At 35.2% G+C, this 26719-nt stretch overlaps 2 protein-coding genes across 3 annotated transcripts; both read right to left on the bottom strand.

Moving 5' to 3' along the window:
- Positions 1–1920: 1920 nt before the first annotated feature.
- Positions 1921–17514, bottom strand: LOC147411387 (Transducin/WD40 repeat-like superfamily protein). The gene is made up of 14 exons (XM_086448038.1): positions 17213–17514; positions 17056–17118; positions 14074–14129; positions 12948–13028; positions 12745–12818; positions 11705–11787; positions 8798–8904; positions 6199–6341; positions 6064–6111; positions 4626–4678; positions 3384–3468; positions 3235–3301; positions 3014–3124; positions 1921–2268 (listed from the first exon to the last, which is right to left on the bottom strand). Exons 1-14 carry the CDS (start codon positions 17413–17415, stop codon positions 2144–2146), a joined length of 1299 nt encoding a protein of 432 aa, XP_086304164.1. The 5' UTR covers positions 17416–17514; the 3' UTR covers positions 1921–2143.
- A 2560-nt stretch (positions 17515–20074) lies between these two features.
- On the bottom strand, positions 20075–23830 carry LOC147411386 (F-box/LRR-repeat protein At3g58900-like). 2 transcript variants are annotated; one of them, XM_086448020.1, is made up of 5 exons: positions 23396–23830; positions 21379–22443; positions 21124–21288; positions 20974–21015; positions 20075–20858 (listed from the first exon to the last, which is right to left on the bottom strand). In XM_086448020.1, exons 2-5 carry the CDS (start codon positions 22378–22380, stop codon positions 20574–20576), a joined length of 1494 nt encoding a protein of 497 aa, XP_086304146.1. In that variant the 5' UTR covers positions 22381–22443; positions 23396–23830; the 3' UTR covers positions 20075–20573. The 2 variants fall into 2 exon arrangements, with proteins under 2 accessions (XP_086304146.1, XP_086304153.1); XM_086448027.1 differs by having other exon boundaries at positions 20652–20842.
- Positions 23831–26719: the final 2889 nt, after the last annotated feature.

Genomic DNA, 26719 nt, shown 5'->3' with positions numbered 1-26719 from the left:
ATCTTAGTACACCAACTTACCATATGCACCACCTAGAAATATTGAATTCTCTCAACACTAATGAATCCACCTGTTCTTATTCATTAAAGAAATCATTCCTCCTTCATAAATCAAAATTAATTGGTAGCACATTCTCACACAATTTAAACGAGGATTTTTCATACAAGGATTTCGATCTCACAAGTCACACCATCTCCTTCTTGGATCACCATTCTCTTTTTCTTCCTTGCAACATCTACAAATGCACTAACAGGGATTTTGTACGATACTTGTACAAGATTTAAAAGTAAGGTCACTTTTTCTAACTATTTTAACTAATAATTGGTCAAAGGGTTGCTTGAATTAACAACATGGTTAAAATAATAATAATAATAAATAAGTCGTGATAATCTGACTACCCCACGTGACAAATTCAATCAATTTCTTGACGTGACAAGTTCGAAGAACCATAGATCTGCACTTCTCAGGATACATGATTCCCTCAAGATACATTTTTTTATGGGAAAGTGCAGTCATATATCCCAAGGAGCGCAGATCTACGATTACCAAATTTATCATGTCAGGTTAGTCGATTGAGTTTGCCACATGGGATAATCAGATTATCATGATTTAATAAATAAATCTTCCTTTAATAGGCCAACATGAGTCAATATAAGCAAATTCGTTAAGATTCTACGCAGTCACACCGAGAATTTTCAACTACTTACTATCAAATAGAAAATTTGACATATATACGTGTAAATATATATATATATATATATATATAGGGTCACGTTATTACGACCCCCTTTTGGACCCCCTTTGCGACACACCTTTTTGTCTTATATGGGCAAAAATGTTTGGAATGGGCTGATTTTTTGTGAGGATGATCTCTATGGTGAGGGGATCATCCTGGCAAAAAATCATCCCATTCCAAAACTTCTAGACCGTCCGATTTTTGTTGAAAAATTATAGACCGTCCAATTTTTGTAAATCAATTTTGATGGGGTTAGAAGTTTTGGAATGGGATGATTTTTTGCCAGGATGATTCCCTCACCATAGAGATCATCCTCACAAAAAATCAGCCCATTCCAAACATTTTTGCCCATATAAGACAAAAAGGTGTGTCGCAAAGGGGGTCCAAAAGGGGGTCGTAATAACGTGACCCATATATATATATATATATATATATATATATATATATATAATATATATATATAATATATATATATATATTATATATATATATATATATTTGTTGTTCGGATCATCAATTTGATAATTTGATGAATAAAAAAATTCTTTTAATTTAGCTCTTTCAGGCAGACTACTAAGACCAAAAAAGTGGGTGTAATGAGACCCACTATTAATTTTGCAATTTTTGTAAGTTTTTTTTTCTTTTGGTTTGATTTTGCATCTGGCGTGATATTGTTCCCTGTCCTTACTTTAAAAGTCAGTCAATAACGATGGCCGACAGTCAAAACTTAGAAGGCTTTGACCATAGATTGACGTTCCTCAATCTCCTGCGTGAACGCGGCTGTGAAATTCACACTGCTGAGATTTGTTTGACCGGAATCTGCAGTTCCCTTTAAATGTGTCTTTTTATCACACGTGTATACAAACTTTGTAAATTAGGATTGTCAAATGGATCAGGTCAACCCAATTTCTGATCCAATCAGTTAGCTTTGGGTATGTATACAGATTTTTGGATCCAATAAGGATCCGATCCAATTGATTTGGAAAACAATTTCTAGATCCAATTGGAAACTGATAATTTGTAAGCTTTGTGATTCAAGGGCCAAGATCAGAAATCCAAGAAACTGATTGCATAAGGCAGTAAGGAGAAGATGATGACAGGCCAAGACTTAGAACCATATATCTCAATTTCTCTTTAGGTAAGCCCATACTAATGCCCATGACAGTATTTGACAAGATGTAAAATAAAGTGCCATAAATGTGTTCGACATCTGGTCTAAGACCAACTTGAAAATCACAATCCACGGTAAGTGGAGAGATGAGAGATGCCGTTAAAGATTTGCAACAGGAATCGCAAATCGGGTCTTGGATATAGAAATATTTCCCATCACAATCTTCCTAAAGGAAGCTTATAATAAAAATGGAACAATATATACATAATGCAGCTTGGCAAAGTGGTTTATATGAATCAAGAATCCTGTTGAATGTCTTCACCTTCAATTTGAGTGTTCGGATCTCCCAAGTTGATGTCAGAAGCATTCTCTGCCATTGACGCATAACAGAAGCTCCATACACAAACACAGTTCTCCTCACCTACTTAGAGCAGAAGGAAACAAACTAAATTATCGTAGAAAGTAGTTTATGGATACAAACATAATCATGCAAAGTCATACATTTGATCCATCGTTCAATTACTCAATGGTTTTCATTTTTTTTAAGAAAGTTGGTCACGTGTGGCATGAAAGAAATAGAGTGGGCTACATGACAAAGCTCTGTAACAGGAATTCGGAAATCATTAGTAAGAAAACATAGCAACTAAGAATTTCCATCACACAAATGACTCAGTAATATTTTTGTCAGACATAACTGATTGTCAAAAGGTAAAGCATGGGATTTTGTAAAAAAAACCAAATTAATTTGTATCGAAAAATTCATTGTTGTTTTGTACACAATTTTGTAATATGGGTTTTGTTTGTACTTCTGGTGTATCTAATTTCTTAAATGATGTTCTATTTTTCAAAAAACAACGAAGCCTTATCCCAAAGATTTGGATCTCAACCCATGTTTTGTTATTAAAATTGTTTAAATAAAAAGGGGAAAGTAAGAACCAAAAGCTGGATTTAAGGGGGAAAAGGACATGATGCCAATTATTTGTGGAGGCAATCCTTAGTTACCATGTTTTCAGCCCACTACACTAGGTGGGCTGCTTTCGATAAATTATCCTTTTCAGCAATTTCCCTAGATTTTTTGAGATGCAAAGACATGTCTTGGAATAAACACCGGTGATGACTTGAGAGGTTATTGTAATTAGTAAGAATATAAGGTATTAATGATATACCAGTCAGGCTTAACTCCTCGTCAGAACCATCAGGTGTGGCAAATCTCCGGTGCCCAGAAGACGAAGCTGACATCGGCAAAAATGGATGGAAAGAGAAACCATTCACAGTATCTATACAAAAGACAAATGAACAAGTTAGTAGGAAGGCTATAAAGCCAATTAAAACATTGAATGTTTTTATGTTTCTGATTAAAAAGAAAAACAAAACAAAACAATCATACCAGATGCAGCTCGAAAGCTTGCAGCCCACTGCCCAGTTTGAAGGTCATAAATGTGAACTTGACCATCCTGGTAAAGAATGTGCCAGAGTTTAGATTTTGTTATGACATGATACCCAACATACAACAAAGGCAATTAGGATTAAAAATACCTGCCCGCCTGTACCAAGATGTCGACCACAAGGTTCAATATCAAATAATATCCGCTGGTTTGTATACTCTGATGATCTGTATAACCTAATTCCAGGACCCCAAATGAAAAAAATAAATAAAAAATGGCAGACATTTAAAAGTTGTTTGGACTTTGGACCAACTTAATTCTGCTTTGCTAAAATCAAACTTGCATCATCCAAAGAGTAAACTATAAAGCCACGGCCCTGAAAATTAACAGGATATAATTGAACATGCAAGGAAACAATTGTTGCTACAAAAATGTTCAAACAATGTTGTAAACAGAAGATCATTCAGAAGATGCCTGTGATCGTCTTCAGTTCAATAAATATTCAGTGAGTTAAATTATGGTACAATTTGTAAACTAACCAACTCATTTTGGGTGATCAAGGTTTCTTGCAGGTGGTGCAGATATTAATGAGATGGGAATCATGTATTAGATCACAACATAGATATAATAGATTGGCACTACATTGCCAACTTGAATACCAACTTAGAGGAATGAAGAACATGATCAGTGTTTTCAAAAGGAATGTTTCCAGGAATGATCTTTCACCCATAAAAATAGCTACTTCATTTGATTTTCAATCTGTAGAATTACAAGTTAGTCTGTTAGACCATAGGTCTTATCTTTTATTAAAAAAAGCATCCACTAGTGAAGAAAACAAAAAATGGTGCAAATGCAGCTTTAGGAGAAGATTCAATCTACACCTCCACATTCCTGTAAACTGAAACAAGAAAATATTCCTCAGGCTGGAGAAAGTTATTCGAAGAGTAATCCTTGCGATAAAATACAACCCTGCAGTGACTAAAATTCCTTTGATTATTATAAATGTTAATAATGAACTCTTCACTAGATCCTTGCAATCAGAACATCTCATTTATTATTTCATCGTCCACCATATTCTATGTTTCACTTGTATTCTATCCCATTCACATGCATCATTGTCAAAAGTTTAAAAAATCTGCAGTTAATCATCATCCTTATGACTTTTTTTCGCTATATCATATATCTAAGCACATTCGTAGGCTGAAGAACAAAATATTTATCAAAGTTGCCACAAGAATGCAGTTGCTAATATTCAAAGAAACTTTGAAGCGAAGCAATAGATAAATATCTTTAAATACTAACTTCTTTTTTTCACTAAATTTATTCCTCAGAGGATGATGTCCGGTAAAAACAGGATTTTTTTTTACATGTCAAACAAGAGAATTCTACTCACTTGTACACGATGCTCATGGTATTGCGTATGTCCCAGCACAGAATATAGGGATCCTTCAAGGAATTCAAACATTGTGTCAACCGAACATACGAGACAAAAGATGCACAAAAACCCACAATTCATCAGATATGAAAAACAAAGAACAATTGATAATAAGAAATTAAAACTGATGTCCAACAAAATGCAACTAATAAGAGTCTACATGGATAAAATGGTCCAGTCTACAACCAAGAATATCACAATTATATAGTAGTACATGATATTGCCATGTCAAAAACAAGGTTGGATAATACCCATAGCCTTTTTTTTTTATCGGTAAAAGTCATTTCATTAAGGCAGTCGAGAAGACCGACGAAAAGAAACAATACAAGAGACTCTAAAGTAAAATATTCTCGATGTTACAAACTTGGTCCCATCTAACCACAAAGTCTTCAAAGGACATGCCCCTAAACTCCTTCAAGACCTTGCACCAAAAGAATGTCACCATTACCCATAGCCTAGAAAACACCCGAGTATCCCCATGTATGGATAGGTATTAGGTACAGTGATGGATATGTATCACATAAGGATTCATTGTACCCAAATATTTTATAATTAGACAACATATAAAAAGAAATAGAAATTCACTAATAATAAGAGAAAATAATAAAAAATATTGTAGAATTGTAGTAATATAGAATATGATGGTATTAAATATTTATAGCCATGTATCGATCAAAAAAATATGTATAGCCATGTCAAGTACCCTAAGATTTGGGGGTCAACTAAGTCTGACACTTGGAATCATACCTGTACCCAACAACCAGGTGACAGTAGTCACAGACGTCCAATGCAGTGGACAAAACCCTAAAGTTGAACCTTCACTGCCCTATAGTAAATTCATACTTCCCGATCCCAAGGAATTGTTTAAAATCCTTCAAATTATTGTCTGAGATCCTTCAAGAGAAATCAATCTTGGTATTTGGTGGTCATGCAACCACCTTCATTAGAAATGCGGTATGTTCTAGCATAAAAAATTTGTCGTTCGGTCTTCTTGAAAGCTACATCCCCCAGTTAGAAGAAATATTAAGTTGACAGTTCTAAAAGAGCAAGAGGAAGAGCCAAAAGAATTGGATTCAGATGGTGAAAGTGGATATGAATAGACTTTCAATAACAAGAGATGTGACTCTGTACAGTGGCATGGAGGAACAGAATTCGACTAGCCGAAGCTTTGATGATGATCAAAAATAAATAAATAAAAAATGTATTACAAGGAATAAACAAACAAAAACAAAATTTTATAACAGTGTTTGATTCAGATGGTCATAGACAGCTTCTAAATAATCAGTATGAACCCAGATGTTATTCTATAATGTTCATCAAATCTTCTTAGGCTTCAGGTTTGGAAAGTCCCAAAATCTACACAGGACATAAAAGAGGAATGGGTATTAAAAGTTACCTTTCGGCCTCCAGTATATAAATAGTTCCCATCTCTAGAGAATTGAACCTGCGAATAAAGGTCAAAAGGCAAGTTTTACCTGAAAAATTCACCACTTGATACAGATATCAGAATCACAACACATTACAAACTTACATGAGTAATCCCACCTTCTTGGCCATGCAAGAGATATAAAAGCTCCATATTATCTTCACTATAGATTGCAGTAGTCTGACTATAAGAACCTGTAGCAAGCATCCCTGAATGTGTAGGACAAAAGGCAATAGAAGATATGATACCTGGAACCAATCAATAAACAAGCACATGGTTATTAGGTAATTCACGTAGACTATTGTAGAAGGAAAATAAGTGAACTTCATATGAGAAAGATCAACAACGAATCTGTGATTCTATAGCAAGCTGTTCGCATTCACATTCATTGATGGGAAACTGGAAACAGATTTTAAAATGTTCATTGTCTAACATGATAAGAAGAGGTCTCAATTGCAACTCTTACACATACATGAGCTCTAAGAAGGAAGATGTTTACTCTCACTGACAGATCATATAAAATAATGAAAATAATCTCGTAAACAGTGGTGATATGCGGTGTATTGTTGCAGATACGAAATTGGTAACCAGGAATCTAATCAAACTTCAAACCATTATCCAAGCCCAAATATATGAATTCATAGTGTTCGAAACCCCAGTACTTTCTAAGCTCATTCACTCAGTTATGAATTCATAGTGTTCGAAACCCCAGTGCTTTCTAAGCTCATTCACTCAGTTATATGGATCTAATTGAAGTTCTTTTGTTATCGGAGCACTGTAGCGGATCTTATGAAAATAAAAATTTATAACCTATCAAGGTTCTACTGAGACCCCAATGCTTTCTAAGCTCATTCGCTCAGTTATATGGATCTAATTGAAGTTCTTTTGTTATCAGAGCACTGTAGCGGATCTTATGAAAATAAAAGTTTGTAACCTATCAAGGTTCTACTGAGATCCTCTCTGGTCATAGTTATTTTCTTTGTATTTTTTTCTTTGCCTTCCAATAAACTTTCTGTTAACTGATAAAAACAAGCTTCAATTAATTATTAAATTTGGACCATCAGCCAATCTGATACCATCTTTTCAATAGGATATGCTTCAGAATGCAGGTCTAGAAAAGAAAAGAAAAAAAGGAGAATTCTCACAAGCAAATGAAATGATAACCCCTTCAGACTAACCCGTGAAAGCAATCTTTATTGATTCAATAGAAACCCAGTTAGAGGTTGACATTGATTTGGGGGGGGTAGAAGAGAGCTCAGAGTAACACAAAAGGAAGGTAAATTATGGTACGAGCATATTGACCCTTCTACCGGCCCACAAAGTTTGGCTAATTTCTTGTTAAAACCTTCTTAAAAAAAATGTTTGTTGACGAATGGAATTAAAATGAAACATAATGAAAGGAGGAATGATTCTCAGTTACGAAGAATCCACCTCAATATTAGTCAACTTGATGGACAGATTTCAAGAGAGATGAAAGATCACTTTACTGTAAAAAAGAAATTTCACAATTGATTCCACCTAGGAGCCCAACTCCCATGTCAATTCACATGCTCTAAATACCACAGCACAATACTTTACTTTGACACTGAAATACAGTAAATCCAACTGTGTCTTTTGTATCCACATGTTGAGACTATCACTATAAAAAATGTATAGCACCACAATTTGAAACATCAGTTGATGTATAATCTGGCCCAGACATCAGCGATGTAGGATGATAAATACAAACGACCGTGCCTCCAGTACAAGATGCCTTCCACAGACGAGGATTCAATAATTTTAAAATCCAGTGAAGCACGTCCAGAGGTACCCATACTGATTGCATAAAATTGACTTCCAAGTCTAACATCTACAAAATGCCAAGTCTAGTGATGATACCCGCAGAAGCTTACTCACAACCCTTTGGTACTGGTAACTACATCCTATGAGCACTAAGATGGTGATTTTTCTCTTTAAGAGAACCAATGGGCGGTTAAATTCAAGATTTCTACTCCCCCTTAAGGAGAAATAGAACTTATTTCCCCAATTAAATGAAAATCGCAAGTATTGCATGGGTTCCTTGGTCTCTATGTTAAAGATGCTTCCCCACAGCCCTTTCAGGGGGTTAACGACTCATCATTAAGCATCATGCTAAACAGCCCAAGTTAATGTATAAAAATAATTACCACTTGTTAGATTAACGATTTAGCAAACAATAAGCAATGTAAAGAGCTACACTTGTTCTCTTATGAATCACTAGATGTTTAGTACACAAGGAAGATATATTCTTACTCTTGAATCTCAACTGAAGCTAGAGGATCCCAAATATTAGACATCAAAAACCATTATCTGCAAATGGGTCTTGCATCTACAAATGCAAGACTGTTCTAATGATATATTTCAGAGTAGGAACCCGGTATATACTGAAATTATTTTCCTTCCTATTTATTTATTTTTATTTTTTCTATCCATAGTAGTTGAGCTTTCCAGATTTCATGTTTTTCAGGGTAAAAACAACCCAATCTTTAGAAAAACTAGTATCTTGTATGGAAAAAAAATTGGTGCCATATTACACTCTAGAAACAACAGTTCATACGATGAACAATACATGTAATTCATCAAAGATCTGCACAAAAGGTGGAATAAAGCATATGGCATTGTTGATGATGACAATGACAATCAAAGCTCTGCACAGCACCTAAGTGAACAATTTGCAAATAAATACCTGACTGCCCTTCTTTATTGCCTTGAAGTGTCGAATGTTGTTCGAAATCTCGACCAGGGCGATGTATGTCAAATATTCTTAGAGATTTGTTATATCCGGCAAATAACCTACGAACAAAAATGATTTAAGCCTACTCGGAAAAGAATAACACGATGTTCCACCGAAGCAAATAGGGCAACTCATCCTATTTTACATGAAACTATGAACCCTGAGTGACTGAACAAGTGTGATGATGGATTTGGAGAAATGAAGAGATGGCTGAATGATAACAGAAAGTCATAAATAACAACACATAGATTGAAACAATACTGTTTAATGCTTTTTTATTTTGCTGCCTGAAAATCTTTGCACAGTATTGATCTTTATGTCTTTTTCAACTGCTTTATCATAAAATGGTTTAAGAGAATTTCTTAAAAAGAAGCCAGAGACTGCTGTGGGATTTGTAGTATGAAAGATGTATTGGACACCCAGCTATCTATCTGTTTTTTTTTTTTTTTTTTATCATCACTATTGTTTTTTTTTTCTTCTTTTTGTGACAGTGAAGAGCATTATTTACCTTCCTAAAAGAAAGAACAGCATTATCATCATAATTTTCTTTATCTGTTTTTTCAGTAGATGTCTGTGATGACCCTAGCCTTTTTCATTTGCTAAACCTTTTTTTTATTTTGATAGTAGACATCTTGATTTAGCACTTCAGCTTAGCAAGTTAAAAAAGGTTTACAAGTTCGATTCAATGTCCAAAGTCTCTCAATAAAATTTTAGGTTGTATTCCTTCCAAAAGTTTAAAGAAAATAAATAATCAAAACCTCTTTTGCTAAATTATGTCTATTATATCTTTATGAAAGATACTGCTTATTCTTTGCTTAGGCTTCAGATAGTTATTGCCTTGCCTAAAGGGACCCCTTTGGCCTAGGACAAGGTTTAATGCTTTTGAATGCACTCATTAGCAGAGGATACAATGTGGGAATATGGCTTTCGCCATTTCAAAAACCCAGGACATGGGTTTTGTAAGCCATTCAATAGTTTGATACCATTCCATTAAACTATAGTGATACTGAGAGCACTACTTTTCTTTTCTATTTTGATAAATAAAGTTGTGTATTACTTTTTAGCATTTCAACCATGAAAAGTTTAATATAATTTGCAGAATCTCGAGAGTGTCAACAACATAACAAATATAAAATTATAATAAAAAAGGAAACATTAAATTTTTAGATATTCAAAACTGATTTATGGGTTCTAGTCAAATCGTCCAGGCAGCAAATGGTAGCATAATTGTACTTGAACCATTACAAAGTCTAATAAAATACATTGCAATTGGACAGTGCCCTACAAGTATACATGTCATATTAAGTATCCGTATGGGCAAAGTATTGTGTTGATACTAGTTTGCTCCGTAAATATAAGTATATGGGTAGCCTACACAAAAGTACTACACACATGCCAACATAAGTACTAACCTATGTACAAGGACGGAAGAAGTTTAGGTTCTTTGTCTTGTTGAACATGTATCAAATAATATCAATTATAGACACACCTCAACAAATATCCTAACCACGGATGTGACCGTGTTTCAACCTACCCCAAAATAGGGGATCAAATCTAATATTTTCTTCTATCCCAAAGTAAGTAGATTAAATTATGGTAATGAAGCATCGGGATCTACAAAATAATAGATCTCTTCTTGATCTTTTGAATTCTATCTAATTGAGGGAGAACGGTCAAGATAAGAGAGAATGGTTCAAAGCAAAGGACAAGAGATTCTCAGTCCGCTAATTTTACAAGTCCATGTTACCCGAGTTTGATCACTCTTTTACTGAATCCATCGTTTGGTCTGCTCTTGTTCCTTCTAAAGTATCATTCTTTGTGTGGCTAGCTTCCACCTTGGATAATTTGAGCCTACGAGGTTAGATTACTCCTAATTTGTGTCCCCTGTGTATGATAGATGGGGAATCTATTAATATTACTTTGATCCATTGCCCACTTTCCCAAGGCATTTGGATGCACTTTCTAACTTGTTCTCACGTGGATTGGGTCTTAACTCTTACCTCTTACCTCTTACTTTCTTTTCTCTTTTGGAGGGTTGGGCTTTCAATATATTTTCTCTTAAAAACAGACATCTTTTTACTATTCTCCCTTCCACCATTGTTTGGGGACTTTGTGTTAAGAGAAACAACAGTCTTCCAAGGGAAGCAAGGTTTGCCTGAAACTGTGTTCTTGGAGATTTTGAACTTGCTCTATTTTTGGTTGACTCTTAATAATGATTTATTGGGGGTTTCTTTTGAGGATTTCGTCTTTAGATGGAATTCCCTTAGTGGTGGATAGTTTTTTTTGTGGTAGAACTGCTCTTACTTGACAGTCGTACTCACTTTAGCAAGGTATGGAAAATAAAAGCCCTAGAATTGCGAGAAAGACAGGAAAGCAGTAACTAGCTAGTTGGAAGGAAAGCAATCTTCAAACTTTTACTCAAGCAAGCAGTGAGACAAGCTTACTTTGTACTAGATGTTTGGGTATGAGCGAGACAAAGCTATTTTAATATATCTTTATACTTATCAACAACAACAAACAAATAGTAGAAATTTCTTTTAAGACTAACCATGTTTTAGAATGAAAAGAAATTAAATTTCTTATACGAACTATTTATTTTCTCATGCTCATCATATTTATTTATTTTAAAAAAAAACTTCTTTAAGATTGGTCATGTCTTACTGTTTTAGATTGAAAATAGATTAAATTTATGAGACAAAAATTTAGAACCTGTTATGGTATCTAAACGATTTATGTTTATTCATTCTCATCATATTTAAAAAATGATATTTTCTTTGCCTAAAAAATGATATTTTCTTTACACAAAGATACAATAGCAACATGAGAAAACAGTTGAAACATTCAGGTGGATTTAATTACTTAGTTCCAGCAGGATTGAAAGCAACTGAAAATGCGGCAGTGATTTCATCCATGGCGTCATAGGCTCGGTAGGTGCAACGCAGCTGTAATGAATAGAAATATTCAGTGATGAAACCAATAAGGTGATACATAAACCACTAACAACCACAAACCATAACATGCATTTGATAACATCTAAGGCAGACGCTGACTAAACCTAAGAACAATGATCTAACTGCACATGTGGGTGCATGAAGGGGATGGAACATGTTAGATATAAGAAATAAAAAGTTCATGGAATACAGATGATATATTGTATATTGACAGGAACACCATTCAAGATATGTAGATCAACTATGCCAAAACTTGACACAGTAGATTGAATATAACCAATGTGATCAACTGCCTTTTTTCAAGGCTATCATCATTTTCTTGGACAATGCTGTCATGATTCATGACCCCACAAACAAAAGGTGCCATGTGGCACTCTCTTCTGGGCCCACTGATCCATGAATGTTTCTAGGCTATATTATTTTTTTGGACAATGCTGCCTGCCATAACCCCCCAAACTATAGGTGTCGTGTAGCATACTCTTTTGGGAACACTGATCCATGAATGTTTGATCCGCCTTTGTGGACCTACATGCCAAAAATTAGCCAGGCTGATGGTAATTGGCAATTGAACACTTTTTTCAAAAGAGTTGAAACCCTAATGTTTTGTTACACATGGTCCAGGTTCATAGTGAAAATGCTCATATCCAACAGCTAGAAATCATTGACAGGCTGATTTTTCATGAGTTGGTCAAACTTCAAGGGGTCAATGAGCCCTACAAAGTGAACAATAACCCAAAAGAATGAAACAGAATGGCTGGCGACAATCATCAGATTGTGACAATTTCTGAGATATCTCTCACGCGATACCCATGCAATGGCATCCCCACTCCCTCTCATGTGCATCCCAAGTATCGTGATGCCATTGTTAGACCGTCCTTAAAGTTTGCCAGATGTTGCATTATGTCTCGAAACATTTATAAAGCAAGTATTTATGTAATCCTTCAGCACCTGACCGGAAGTGGCATCCCAAAGATGAACAGGATGGTCACGGGTGGTACTGGCAAATACACAGGTAGTTGGATCTGAAATGCAAATCATTTGAAATGAAAAACAAAATAAAACTCAGTCACTAACCAACTCCACAACATAGGTGCAACAGATGAATTATATAAACCTATTGCCTTCTCATCCAAACAAAATCACAGATTCACCTGAAGCTGACATGTATGGGTACCAACAATAGTCATACACTGACTCTCCCTCCCTCACAATGAGGTTTGCTACATATGGATCTGCAGTTAAAGAAACAAATGGGATCAGAAAAAGAAAAAACAAAACCTTCCCTATTTTCACTTCATTTAATAAAAAAAATATTCACTTCAATCATAAAGTTTGGATATTCGCTCTGAATCAACTCTTAACTGATTTTATCCTTTGTATGATCAGAAATTTTCTAAGGGTATGTTTGATTGCATGGAAAGTCACTTTCCATGGAATTTGAAATCCATGGAAAATTAGTAGTGGAAAATAGGTAGGGTTGGAAAATCAAATTCCATTGTTTGATTTCACTTGGATAAAATCATGGAAAAAATATGAGAAAAAAGAAGAAGATGAGAGGAGGGGGAGAGGAAGAAGAAGATGACGAGGAAGAGGAAAGGGGGAGGATGTGGTGACGGTGACGGCGAAGGTGGTGGCGGCGGCGACGGAGGTAAGTGAGAAAGATGGGGGGAAAACGTGGTGGTGGTGGTGGTGGTGGTGGTGGTGGTGGCAGAGGAGGTGAGGGATGGAGAAGAAGAAAAAGAAGAGAGAGAGAGAGAGAGAGAAGGTGGTCGGAGACGGAGCCGGAGCCGACAGCGACGGTGACGGTGACGGCGATGGCAATGACGACGACGGCGAGGTTAGTGTAATGGTGGTGGTGGTGGTGGTGGTGGTGGTGGTGGTAGGGAAGAATTGAGGATGGAAAATATAGGTGGATTTCATTTTTCCACCCATGTGAGTGGGAAAGTGAAATCCATGATTTAGTAGACTTTTTGAATGAGGTGGAAAATGAATTTCCATTTCCATGTGCAATCAAACACTTGAAAAATGTCATTTTCCATGGAAATTGATTTTCCACCCTGTTTTCCATGTGCAATCAAACATACCCTAAGTGCTTACTATCAAAAATGGAATATTATCTTTTTCAGTGGCTCCAAAACTATTTGACACAAAACCTGCTCCATTTCAAATTTTCTCCAGTTTATTGTGAATTTGAAAATGGTTCAATAGAGCCACAACATATTTACAACCCATATCGCGCTCATTTCTAATGAGTTACTGTATAAGTATCAAATATACCTTCATCAGCAGCCGAAAAACAATAATCCGCATGAGTGACACCAACATTATGTTGTCTGATCAAAATAAAATAATGAATAAGAATCTAGGATTGAAGTCATGTCATAAATCTCGAACAGTGCATCAAACAAATAGACACGCACACAAATACACACACACACAAAGAGAGAGAGAAAGGAGGTATTATCAAACCAAGAATAAAGGAAGTTTAGAAGACCTACCCCCACACAAGAAAGAGAACAGAACAGAGAAAATAAGTGAGTCTATTAGCACATATAACAGAACCCAAGCCCCAAACCTAAGATCCCTTGCTACAAATAAGCTCCCAACTGAAAATAAAAACTTTAAAAAAAAAAAAAAAAAAAAAATTAAAAAGTCTTCAAATTGCTTGCACCAAAAGAACATGAATCTGAGAATACTCATGATAACGTCATGAATGAAATGCTCCTTCCATAGAAAATGCAGTTATCACATTCCTTCAATAAGGCCAATGCATGATTTCTGAGACAGTACGTTCGAATTCGAGTGCATATTTAAAGTCAAGTGCAAGATTGGCATTTGAAGGTCCAATGAGAGTATAAAGATAGGTTCGAGGACCAACTTTGTCAGACAAACTATAGGTGTAAGCCCTAATCTCCCTCTTGTTAAAGTGAGTGCTCGAAGCTCTATTCTTGTTCGTAAGGGGAGGAATATGTTTTGCAGGACATATCTTTCATCTTGCTAATAAAATCTGAAGAGAGCTAAAAGCGAAGAGCTCACACCGACATGGGAATAGAGCTTCAAGCAAGATGTTCAGTAACAAATGCTGACAGCAAGCATTCCATCAATCAAACACCCATGTTTCGAAAGCCTCTCCTGTCTTTCTCTTACCTAAATATGGAAAAAGACTTCAAACAAGTAGCTCGTGGAACATCTCCCACTTGCCCTGCTTTTCTCAATCTTCTATCTCGGACTACGTCATGATCAGGCAGCCACGCAATGTATTTCACTCCTAGCGGTAGGAAGAGAGGAGAGGTTCAGCGCAACATGTCCACAGGTTGATCCCTTGTCTCGACCTCAACCTGATATTTTTATTTGATAAGCACTGGAAGAGATCTAAAAGCAAACATTCCATTGATTGAGTGAGCACCCATTCCTGTGTTTGATGATGATCCAACCTGCTATCTCAATGCATGGGATTTCATTGGGGATACAATAACATAGTAAGTAGTGAGACTTTAATGGCCTAGTACGATCAGACAGAAGCAGAATCATAGTCTTTCTCCAGGGATTGGTCATTCATGAGCCTTCCTTTCTTTACGAGATCCGGCCAAAAGAAAGAGTAGCACTAGCTGAGCAAAGTAAGGTTGCACATTAAGAGGCTTCCCCAACTTTTAGTAGCACCACCTATGAAGAGTAAGATTCCGAAACAGTGGGAATCGCTTTTTCAACGCTTTTTGTGTATGGGAAAGCAACAAGCCAAACATCGTACTCTTCGGAGGGGCAGTGTGATGTAGCAGAGCGTGAAGTTAATCACGATTATGAACAAGGAAGAAGATCACCATCTTCAGCCGGTAGGATTACTGGAATCCACAAAAGGAAAAGGTCTGAAACCTTTTGAAAAAATTCCGAAATTATACATTTATCACTTTCAATTTTCGGATTTGGAGCTCTTTATATAGATAACTCCATCATAACAACTTAGAATCCTACTAAAATACTAAAAATTAGCATTCCTAATTTATCTATAATATAATAGCAACTTTCTAATCCAATTGCAACTCAATTTGGATACTTCTAAGAACTTCTAATTAGAGTCTAAATAATAAAAACGAATTTTAAAACAAATTAGAAACTAACAAGAAATTGTATTCCTGACATGATTATGAAATTGAAATCCTACTAGAACTAGAAATCCTACTAAGACTCTAACTAGAATTGTAGATGTCCTACATCACCGTGTCCAAGAAGCAAGTTGTTTATAGCAAGCATTCTCATTATGGCGAGATCCAATCTCTTGGTCCCTGCGGAAAGGAAAAAAGAATTTTCCATCTCCAGGGAAAAACACTCTGATCTCCTATCATAAAAATTCCCAATTCCCCTTTTGGGGCTTCCACTCTCACGTAAAGTTCTTGTTTCGATAATTCAAAAGCGGGCGAGGTTTTTTTACTAATGAATCGGTATTCAAAATCATTCCATTCGGAATCCCTTGCTCTATCGAAGCGTCGGACTTCTAAATTTTCATAGGGCCCCCCTGGAATTCCTTCCAAAGCTTGTTGAATAATTTTTATGGATTCCATCATTTCACCGATGAAAGGAAGTTTCCCAGTCATTTAATTCAAAATCAATTGAGAAAGAAAAACCCCATGCTTTGGTGTAGCATCGGTTCCGGCTACTCTTTCTGGATATTATTTCTGATATCCTGGAATCAAGAAAGGAATGCACAAATGACTGAGCGACTATATCATGGGAATATATACATACATATATATATATATTTTGATAAGTATAAAATTTTATAAATATCATGAGAATATTCCACTGCTTTTAACAGGAAGAGATTGGCTAAGCCCATTGAAAACAGCTTATTTACTATACTATAGTATAATAATTCCATCATATACCTAGGAAGTCTTGTGGCAAAAGAATGAAAGTGGGCATCGGCATAGGGCATTGTAAAGGCCATTCTTTAAAAGAGAAAGGTGAAGTCCTCCGTAGTTGTTCACTTCTGAGAAGTGGTTTGGAACGGGCTTTGAAGAGCTTTGGATGTACAAGAGACAGACCATCTTCATCGGTTTGCGGAAATGTTTGTAGCAAAACCCCATTGTAAAAAAAATTAAATTAAATTAAATTAAAACTACACGAACTAGTGTCCTACTGTCCTCTAGTCTGGTATTTTTCTTCTTTTGCAATTAATGGAGATTGAAGGTTACAATGAAAATTTACAAACAAAGCCACAAAGTCAAATAAATGGAAACAAATTCGTAACTTCGAAGAACTTACAAATCAAATACGCGAAGGGTGTTATCCTCAGAATTAGTAAGAAAACACGAACCATCTGGAGACCTACAACAAGAAAATCAACGTAAGTGGTCGAAGAAGAATCAGAATTTCATTATTAAAAGAGAGCGAGAGAGAGAGAGATTTAAAAGATTAATACCATTTGACACCTTTGAGAAAATTGTTAGGGTTTGAGCTGCTCCTGAACTGGTGATAAAAGTGGTAGGTCCTATTGGGAGGAACATCGAACCTAATCACAGGCCACGAACACCTACCATCTTCAACAGTAGCAGTGGTTTCGGCATTTTCTTCGTTGTCCAGAGTAGATTGTTTCTCTTCTTCTTCTGATGTTTCTTCACCCATTTTTATTTTATTTTTTGAACTCACGAGAGCCCTTCTTAGTTCTTCCCGCTTTTACTCTCTCCCTCCTGACTGTCACAGATGAGTCGGACTTTGAAGCGGACGCAAGGCTTCTGAAAATTTGAAGAAACCCTTCTCTTCTCAACACGTGTGCCACTACGCTGATAATTAAGAACTAGGGCATACGTGTCGTGATACAGAGTGGATTGCTTCATTTTTTTAATTGACCGTTTTGCTTCGAAGTCTTTTCTTTTTCTTAGGATTGGGTCCAACCTATGGTTTCAAAACTCGTTCGACACCGAGACGTGTCGCCCGAATTAACTCGGTATCTGGCATGGATGAGACAGACAATCATTTTTTAGTTTTTATCGGCAGAATCTCGCGAGATGAACAAGACGTCTGAGATGAGATATAAAAAATCTCTTTCGAGATAACTGAGACGAACAAGTTTTACCAGTTTTCTTGATTGAAACCTTGTCATTTTCACCCACAAATTGAGTTGTACCCCTCTACTCAATCAAGTGAACCAGAGAACAAAGGTTTTAGATCCAAATGGGATGAAAACCTTCATCAAATTTTTCAACTTTTTTAAATGGTTAAAAACCATTGTCTCAATGTCGAAATGAGATAAGACGCAAGACCTAATTTTAAAACCATGGTCCAAACTCCGAATGTCACCACATTGCACAATTTTAAAACTCATCTGCGACTGGGACGTATCGCTTGAATCGTCTCGGTATCGCCTAGCAACGAGAAGGACGGACAAAGTATTTGGATTTTGTAGAATCTTGTAAGATATCGTTTGTTTTCATCGGTAAATCCTAATATTTCACTTACAAATCGATTTTTTCTATTCTTTTCAATCAAGTGAACTAAAGAACAAAGAAATTTAGTAATAAAATTTCACCTCTCTCCTCTAAATGAAGACAAAATCATAGAGGGTTTGCTTCATCTTACTTTAAATCAAGTAATATTTTTCTTTCTCTCATCCATTTCAAAAAAAAAAATCAGATTTTTCTAGATTTTTTAAATGATTTAAAATCATTGTCTCATTGTTGAACAAGACAAGATGACTCATCCAAGACAACTCGATATTGAGCATGGATGAGACGAAATGTGAAAAATCAACTTTTAAATCATACCACAATGAGAAAATTTTGGAGAAATTACTTAAAGGACACTTGCAGAAGGGTTTATTTCTAAATAATCCATAAATTTTGCGTGTTAACTCGACAGGACATTTAATACTTTTTTTTTTCTTAATGGTCCCTCGTACTATTGAGTTCATGATTTTTTTTTTTGTCAACGCTTTTTAATTTAGTGTCGAGTTCACCACTTTTTATTTATCATCGAACTCAACGCTTTTTTAATTATTGTCGAGTTCACCGCTTTTAAAAATAAAAAGTGATCAACTCGACACTGGTAAAATTCACCAATTTTCAATTTTGAATTTTTTTTCGACTAAAAACTTGAGATAACAACTTGTTTAAATGATTTCAACCTAAAAGAACTATTATTAATCGATTTTCATCCAAAAACTAAGGGAAAAAAAAAATGAAAAAATCCTAAATTTTTATATATATCTTCAAAGGGTCCCGTTCAGCACCCTAAGCTTTATCACACACTTTAACAAACGTGTTTTGTCTTACATGGGTTAGAAGTTTTGGAATGGGCTGATTTTTTGTGAGGATGATCTCTATAGTGAGGAGATCATCCTCACCAAAAATCAGCTCATTCCAAAACTTCTAACCCCATGAAAAATGATTTACAAAAAATGGACGGTCCACGATTTTTCAATGTGTAAACATGGGGCTACACATTTCAGAATGGGCTGATTTTTGGGGAGGATGATCTTCTAATCATAGAGATCATCCTCACCAAAAATCAGCCCATTCCAAAACTTCTAACCCATGTAGGACAAAAAACGTTTGTTAAAGTGTGTGGTAAAACTTAGGGTGCTGAACATTTCCCATCTTCAAAATGTTTGAAAATGACTTCTTTTTTCTTAAATTATTTCTAATCGAATAGAGTTTCAAAACTCGATTGAAATGTCCAAAATTCCGTTTTTGGATGAAATCATGATACATGTGGGAGATGAGGTTTAAGGCCCATTTAGAAAGAAAAAGTTTACTACATGTCCAACGATGCAACAGCTGACAATTTAGGGATTATTTTTAAAAAAATCCCTCCATAAGGGTCTTTTAAATAATTTTTCTAGAATTTTGAAAACTTAAGGACTATTTAAAAGAAATCCCTTCACAAGGGTCTTTAAGTAATTTTCCCGGAAAATTGAGTGCATATCGTACAACGAAATTAGTTGTATCCCCTGTCCAATCACAGCGGTTGTTCGTTGGATACTATGGGTCCAATCCAACCACACGGACTCCAGAAAAATGAAAAATATGACAATTTGAATGGAAATTTAGAATCAGAAAGTTAGAGCACTTGAAAGCATCGTGTCTGATTGTTCCATGGAGTGGGTGCACACTGTCATAGGTATACACTTTTTTCAGTGCTTCTATTTTAATTTCATTTTATTATTTTATTATTTTAATATACTATATTTTTAATGATTGCTTATATGCTTTTCTGTTTGTAATGTAAATCATTTTACATACATTTTGCTCCTGCGAAACTTAGATCATACTTGATCACTTGTAACTTGCTTAAATACTTCACTTACAAACCAACCAAACTTTTCTGCCTCTACAAATCGAGCTCCTTCAACAGACACAAACTGACCAACCAACATAGGTTTAAACTTTAAACCATGAAGCAGACCAGTCACAGCGGATAGGTCTGCAACTTAAGGCACATAGGTCAACAAATTACATGTTTCAGGTTAGCCCGACTCAACAAAGTCTTGAACACAAATCGAACAAATGCAAGGGCATAAGAAAAGAACTCTAATGGTGCAATCAATGGTTAATAACAAATACCAATATTGAATTTTTCATGTATGTATATTTTTCAATAGTCAAGGTGGTTGATCAGCTGAACTTACTGGAACATGGAGCAATGCTTGCAGTGCCTGACAAAACTAACCCTTTAGAATTAGGTGATTTCATTCAACTTCACTAACAAAACCCGCACGAACCATCGACCTCTCATTGGGGTAGATACACGCTGTCATAAGTTCAAACATAAAATGCAATTGAGTCCTATGAGAATATTATTTTAACATCTGGAGAGGCTCGCGGAAATGTTTGTAGCTTCTCCTTTAATTTTTCCAACCTCTCCTTTGTTCTGTTTGAGTGTTTCTTTGAAGTGACGATGCGCATTTCCTGTAGGACTGTTGCATTTTTCAATAAAAATTGCAGAAACTTCAGTTCATTAGTACATCCAAGGAGATGCTGAATCTCAACAAACTTTAGGTGATGTAATGTGCATTGAAATGGCAACTCTTCTACCCAATCTTCTCCCTCGATCACTGAATCAAACATTGCCTAGCATATTATAACCAGAAATGATGAATATTAATTTAACTACTAAAATTTGGCTTTTATAACACCGGAAAAAAAAAGAAGTAATAGCTTAAAACACTAAGTGCTTGATGACTACCTCATCCCAATAACGGTAACTTTGATACGATAAACAGTTTTTCTAGAAAACCAACAGAATAGAATGTTAGACAAAATGACTTGGTGTAAGCAGTTTAGCTGTCAATGAAATAAAATGAATTAAAAAGAAAAATACTAAGTGTGCTTGTACCTCGGTTATTTCCAACATAAGAAGATATATATTAGGTGAGTTCTGAAGTAAGTATGTAATTGCACGGATGCAGTCTCTGTAAAGCCATGTCTCGAGCTTCAAACGATTTAGATTACTAAATGGAGTGGCTAGATGATATAATGCCTTGGGAACTTCTGAGAGGATCTGGACACATAAAAGGATACAAAATAGAAAATTTGATAACATTCATCAGCATTAATGTTAATTTTTCAACAAAAGAAAGAGAAACCATACCTCAAGAAAACAAGCTGATAATGTTAAAGCTTTTGCATTTTTAAGCCCGTTAAGACATCTTATCATTCGCTGAGCATACTCTTTCTTCCTCTCATCAATAAGCTCCAACTCTTCAATTTCATACTCTTCTTCTATACTCAAATCAACTTCTGCTTTAACTAGAGCAGATATGGTCTCTACCGAATAGTCTCTAGTTATGCAATCACTACACGAGAATGATCTGAGGTTCGGAGCAGATATCTCAACTTTACAATCATCCAAACCACCATGACGCCCAGAAGGTTTTATTGCCAATTCCTTGAGTTGAAGGGAAGAAATATTGAGGATCTTTATATGTTTAAGTTGGCAATTCTCTATGATCAAATTTTCCAAGACAGGGCAGCTAGAGAAGAGTTTCTCGGTCCATTTCTCATCCATAAAAACTTTAATAAGATGCAGAGTTTTGAGTCTAGGTAAAGTAATTTTATCGGGAATTCTGAGTGTGAGCTGTTTCCGATCAGTTTCCAACTTCAAGACCCTCAATGATATACAAGTGAAGAGACATTGAGGTAACTCAAGGGTCTGTGTGAGAGAGATGTTGAGACAGAGCTCTTCAAGCCCATGATGTATTGCAACTAAGATCCAATTACTGACACGAAGAGCATCGCAGTACCAGCCACATGAGATACGAAATGTACATATCTTAGCACCATCACGGTGATGCAATACCCACTCTACGAAATCCATAAACCCATTCTTACTCTCGTCTTGTATCACCGTGGGTGCATAAAACAACATGTGTTTGAAGTCTAAATAGGGAAGAGACTTCCATAGATTTCTCCATCTTCTTGACAAAATGCTGGTTTGTACCACATATTTCATGTCTAAGCAACCAAGGATCTGATGGAGAACCGAATCATGTAAAGAACTGATAATGTCTCTGCCATCATTGACGTTGTTTGCACCGTAAGACTTCAACTTCTTAAACCCACTTGAATATGGTGGTAAATTGTTTGCTTGCATAGAGAAAAATTTTCACTCCTTGGTCTAATAAGAGAATTTATTAGTGAAGCCAATCCTCACTTCCTGGTTACATCATATTGAAATAAAATTGAAGTAAATGCCAATGTTCGGCTTCTAATACCCATGTTGACATCTCAAACAAAGAATTTAAATCAATTTTCAACATGACCACATACCCAAACCCGCCTTCATCTGATTCGAGCCAAATCAGTTTTTCATATTTACATTATTTATAATTGACTAATTAACAAGAAACCTTAAAATTAATGAAAAAAATGAAAGATAAAAAAAAAACCTTAAGGAAAATAAAATAAAATAAAAAAGAAATAATTCATAAAAATAATAATGGAGAAATTGTGCCACTCTATGACAGCTCGACTAAATTACTCTACCGGTTATTATAGAGGAAGAAAACACAGGAACTGTTTTTTTTTTTTCCACCCCCTCTTTTTGATTCATCCGAGACTCCAATACTATTTTAATACTATGGGTGGACAAAAATACCCTTGGAACGCGATTTAATTCCTTCTTTTTACTGGTATCTAGTGATCCAGTCTACATCGTACAAAGGGTCAATAGTCTTTGAGCTTGCTAGCGTGGTAGTGAGTAGTCGTGCAAGAGAGCTCTTTGACCAAAAAAAAAATCAAGTTGATTCGATTATAACCATTTGCCATTATACACTTTTCTCGAGATTTCACAGATGAAATTATCTGATGGGGATGATATTTTTTCCCCTGTTAGAAGTACGCTACAATCTAAGAAAACATCGAACTCTTATCAAGCAAGACTTAGAAGGGTAGTTTCGTCAAATAAATGTTAAGAATCATAGCAGTCGTGGTCATCGATGAATCAAAATTCGCCCCAAAAAAATCACGAAAACATGCAGCTTGATCGAAACAATTACAAACTTTAAAAAAAAAAACAGAAAAAAGAGAAATTGAGAGTCTTTTGTCGAGAAAGGATGAATCGAGAACAAAAACTGAAGAAAAAAGGAGGAAACATGGAAAGAAATTACCTTTTAGCAATTGTGATTTCTGATTTTACTGGGATTAGATCTATCTATCTGAAACCTTAAACCCTGGTTCGAGAAACCCTAGTTCTTCCTGGATCAAAAACCCTAGAGACAATGAGGAGCCTCTTTTGATTGAGCAAACCATGGACGAGTGACCTCTTTTGATCGAAGCCTAATAACTTCTTTTGTCTGAGTGAGAAGTTAACGAGACGCAGTTTTGAGTACTAAATTTCCTACCATCACACTCCTTGCTTATATATGGTGCTTGATCTGGAACTGTTCCATTGTTCTACAGGCCTCCATGATCGACCATCAACCACAGATGATCTTAACCGTCCACCGTCCAATTGAATGGCTTTTGTAAAGAAAATGAACGCGTTTTGGCTTTTATTTTCCCCTCTTTCGCTCGTAGCTGATCTATAGAATATGGTGAACGGTGATTGAGGGAAAAGGTCCCACGTTTTTATAGGCTGTTAATGGATCGGATCATCCAAAAACGGTTTTCATGATCCAAAAAATCTAAGATATGGATTTTGATAATAAGGTTTATTGTGATCATCCAATCATCTTTTAGATTAAATCAAATCTCTAGAGATAGAGTTTAGATCTCATTGTGACAATCCAATGAATTTTGATCTGGGTCTAAGATATGGGTTTTGATGAGAATTAGAATCCAATTTGATAATCTATCTCGGATCGACTATGTCTGAATCCCACAAAATATGAAAAAGGTAAGAAAAATATATTATTTAGTTTGTCAAAATATATGTATTTTATTTATATTTTATATGTTAAAATATTAGTTATGTAGTAATGTAATAAGATGTATTGTGATGCACCCAATCATTTTTTAGGATTAGATCAAATATTTTGATATTAAGTTTATATCTTATTGGAGCAATTTCTTTGGTTAGTATTTGATATATTTTATATGTAAAAAGATGTTTTCCTTACTTACATCTTCCTTATTATTTAGGAAAGTTTCTTGTTCGTGTCAACTCAGGCATTCAAAACTATGATTCGATGCCACATGGATGTATATAGGACAAATTTCTAAGAACTTAAAAACAAAAACAAAAAAAAAAAAATAAATAAATAGAAAACAGAAAATTTATTTTTCACCATTGATTTTTATTTTAAACTAGAGTTTCCCCATGTCTACGAGCTACAACACGTTAGTCCTCTTTAGAGTTAAGAGGGTAAAAAAGTGGAGAAACAATAAAGTTGCAAGAGTATTACTCAAAGATAGTTAAAAGGGTTTAGGTTAGGGGTGCAACTTGGTTCGGTTCAAACCGATAGTTTTTGGGTGGTTTGGTTCAATTTGGAACAAATTGTAGTTCAGTTCCAGGTTACGAAAATGGAGAACCAATCAACTTGGTTTGATTCTCAGATCCAGCTTGTATAAAACCGAATCAAACCGAGAACCAAACCCCAATGCAATATATATAATTATTATTATGAATTATTTTTGGAGTTAGGACATAGATTAGTGATCTTTTATGAATAAACTAATGACTTTTGAACCAAACCAAACCAAACTGACTTTAATTCGGTTTGGATTGGTTTGGTTTGATTATGGTTCTTATTTAGTGGAATCGACCTATGTTGGTTTGGTTCCAATTTGACCTCAAACTGAACCAAGTTGCACTCCTAGTTATACAATAAAGTTGGGGGGTATTATTAAAAATATGGGAATAAGAAGAAAGAGAATAAAGTTGGAGGGGTATAATTAGAAAGGGGGTAGACGAGAAAATACAATAAAGTTGAAGGGGTATTATTGAAAATGGATGAGATATTGATCCCTAAGATGCATGCCATATTGAATCTAGGTCATTATTTATAACGGATAAACATTGGGTGAAGACAATCGTTGTGTTTTATTATATAGGTTTGGGAGTTTGGAAGTCATTCATTTTTAGCACCTTGGATCAAGTCCAATGAAGATTTTTTTCCTTTAACATGGGTTTATCCACGACTCTTATGTTGTTATTAGTTTTACTTTCCTATCAAATTTTTAATAAAACCTTTCACTAACAACTCGTATAAAAAAAGGGTTACGCACAACATCTCTTAATTATCATTGTTAAGACTCTAGTCTCTTTTCAGGGATCAATTCCTCCTCATTTATCACTATTTTTGAAAGGGTTTAGATAATAGTTGGAGACTTTGCTTATTGTCTAACGCCCCAATTCCTCATAAGAAATTATTTCTATTGGAAATCTCCTATGATAGTTATGGTTGGGCCTATTGTAGGGATGTCTTGTTCAATTTATGTGCATTCTTCTTCATTGGTTCCAATGCATTCTACAGTAATCAAATTCAGGAAGTTGTTGATGTTAATCTCGTCCATGGATATCTAAATCATTTTACCCACAATAGGCGTCTTTAGAATTGGCATTGCTATTTACCTGTGACTAGCTTTAAACAGAGCTTTTCAAAATTGAATTGCTCTTGGTTTTAGGGAAAATTACTTAAAAGACCTTAGCGGAGGGATTTTTTTCTACTTAGTAAGTTTTAGAGCTTGTCTTAATAGTCCATTTTATAAAACTTTTATTCTAATCAGTCCATGAACCCCACTCCACACATCTCTTACAATCATAATGTCAAAACTACCCTTACCATTTGAACTCACCATTTGTGTCTAAAAAAATTGGATTTCTGGCATCCTAATTGAGTTTCAAAAATTCCATTCCAATGAAAAAGATCTGAGAAATAAGAAAAAATCATTTTCAAGGGTTTTTCAAATATTTTGAAGATGTATGTAGAGAGTGTAGACATGATATTTTCAAATTCAAAGCTCTCTACTACTTGGATATGGAGTTGCCACCATTCTTTTTTAGAAAAATGTGTGAATAGACACCCAAAAAATAATTTTAAAGGATCATTTTGTTTGTAATAACTTTCGTACGGATAAAGGCTATTGTTTCATCCTAGATCTAGGTAAGGGAGTCCATATTAGGGAACGAGGAAGGTGTTAGGCACTCTATTCCATCCACCATTGGTGGTAACATCAAATTTGAACAATTTTTGAAAAGTGAAAAACTCGAAAAAAAAAAACTCGGTTTGTGCCCTCAAGTGTGAGGGACTTTAATTTATATTTGACCAAATGAGGGCTTCCTTATTAAAAAAAAAACCCTATCATAATTCATATCTTTTAATACATTTGAAAACAGTGTAGATTCTTTGGTCAAGGGCCCACTTTCATAAGAAAGAGACCCAATGACATAGTCTTGAAAATATTTTTGTGATGGGTGCATTAGTGTAGGAATTTTTAGAAGACATATTTTTTATTTTTCAACCATTACCTTTTCGACCGAGTCGAAGCCT

The sequence above is a fragment of the Akebia trifoliata genome, chromosome 1 (genome assembly GCF_017979445.1).
Source record: "Akebia trifoliata isolate Shusen 1 chromosome 1, ASM1797944v1, whole genome shotgun sequence".
NCBI classification, from domain to species: domain Eukaryota; kingdom Viridiplantae; phylum Streptophyta; class Magnoliopsida; order Ranunculales; family Lardizabalaceae; genus Akebia; species Akebia trifoliata.
Note: the sequence above shows the minus strand (reverse complement) of the source record. Positions and strands in the feature narration are given on the sequence as shown.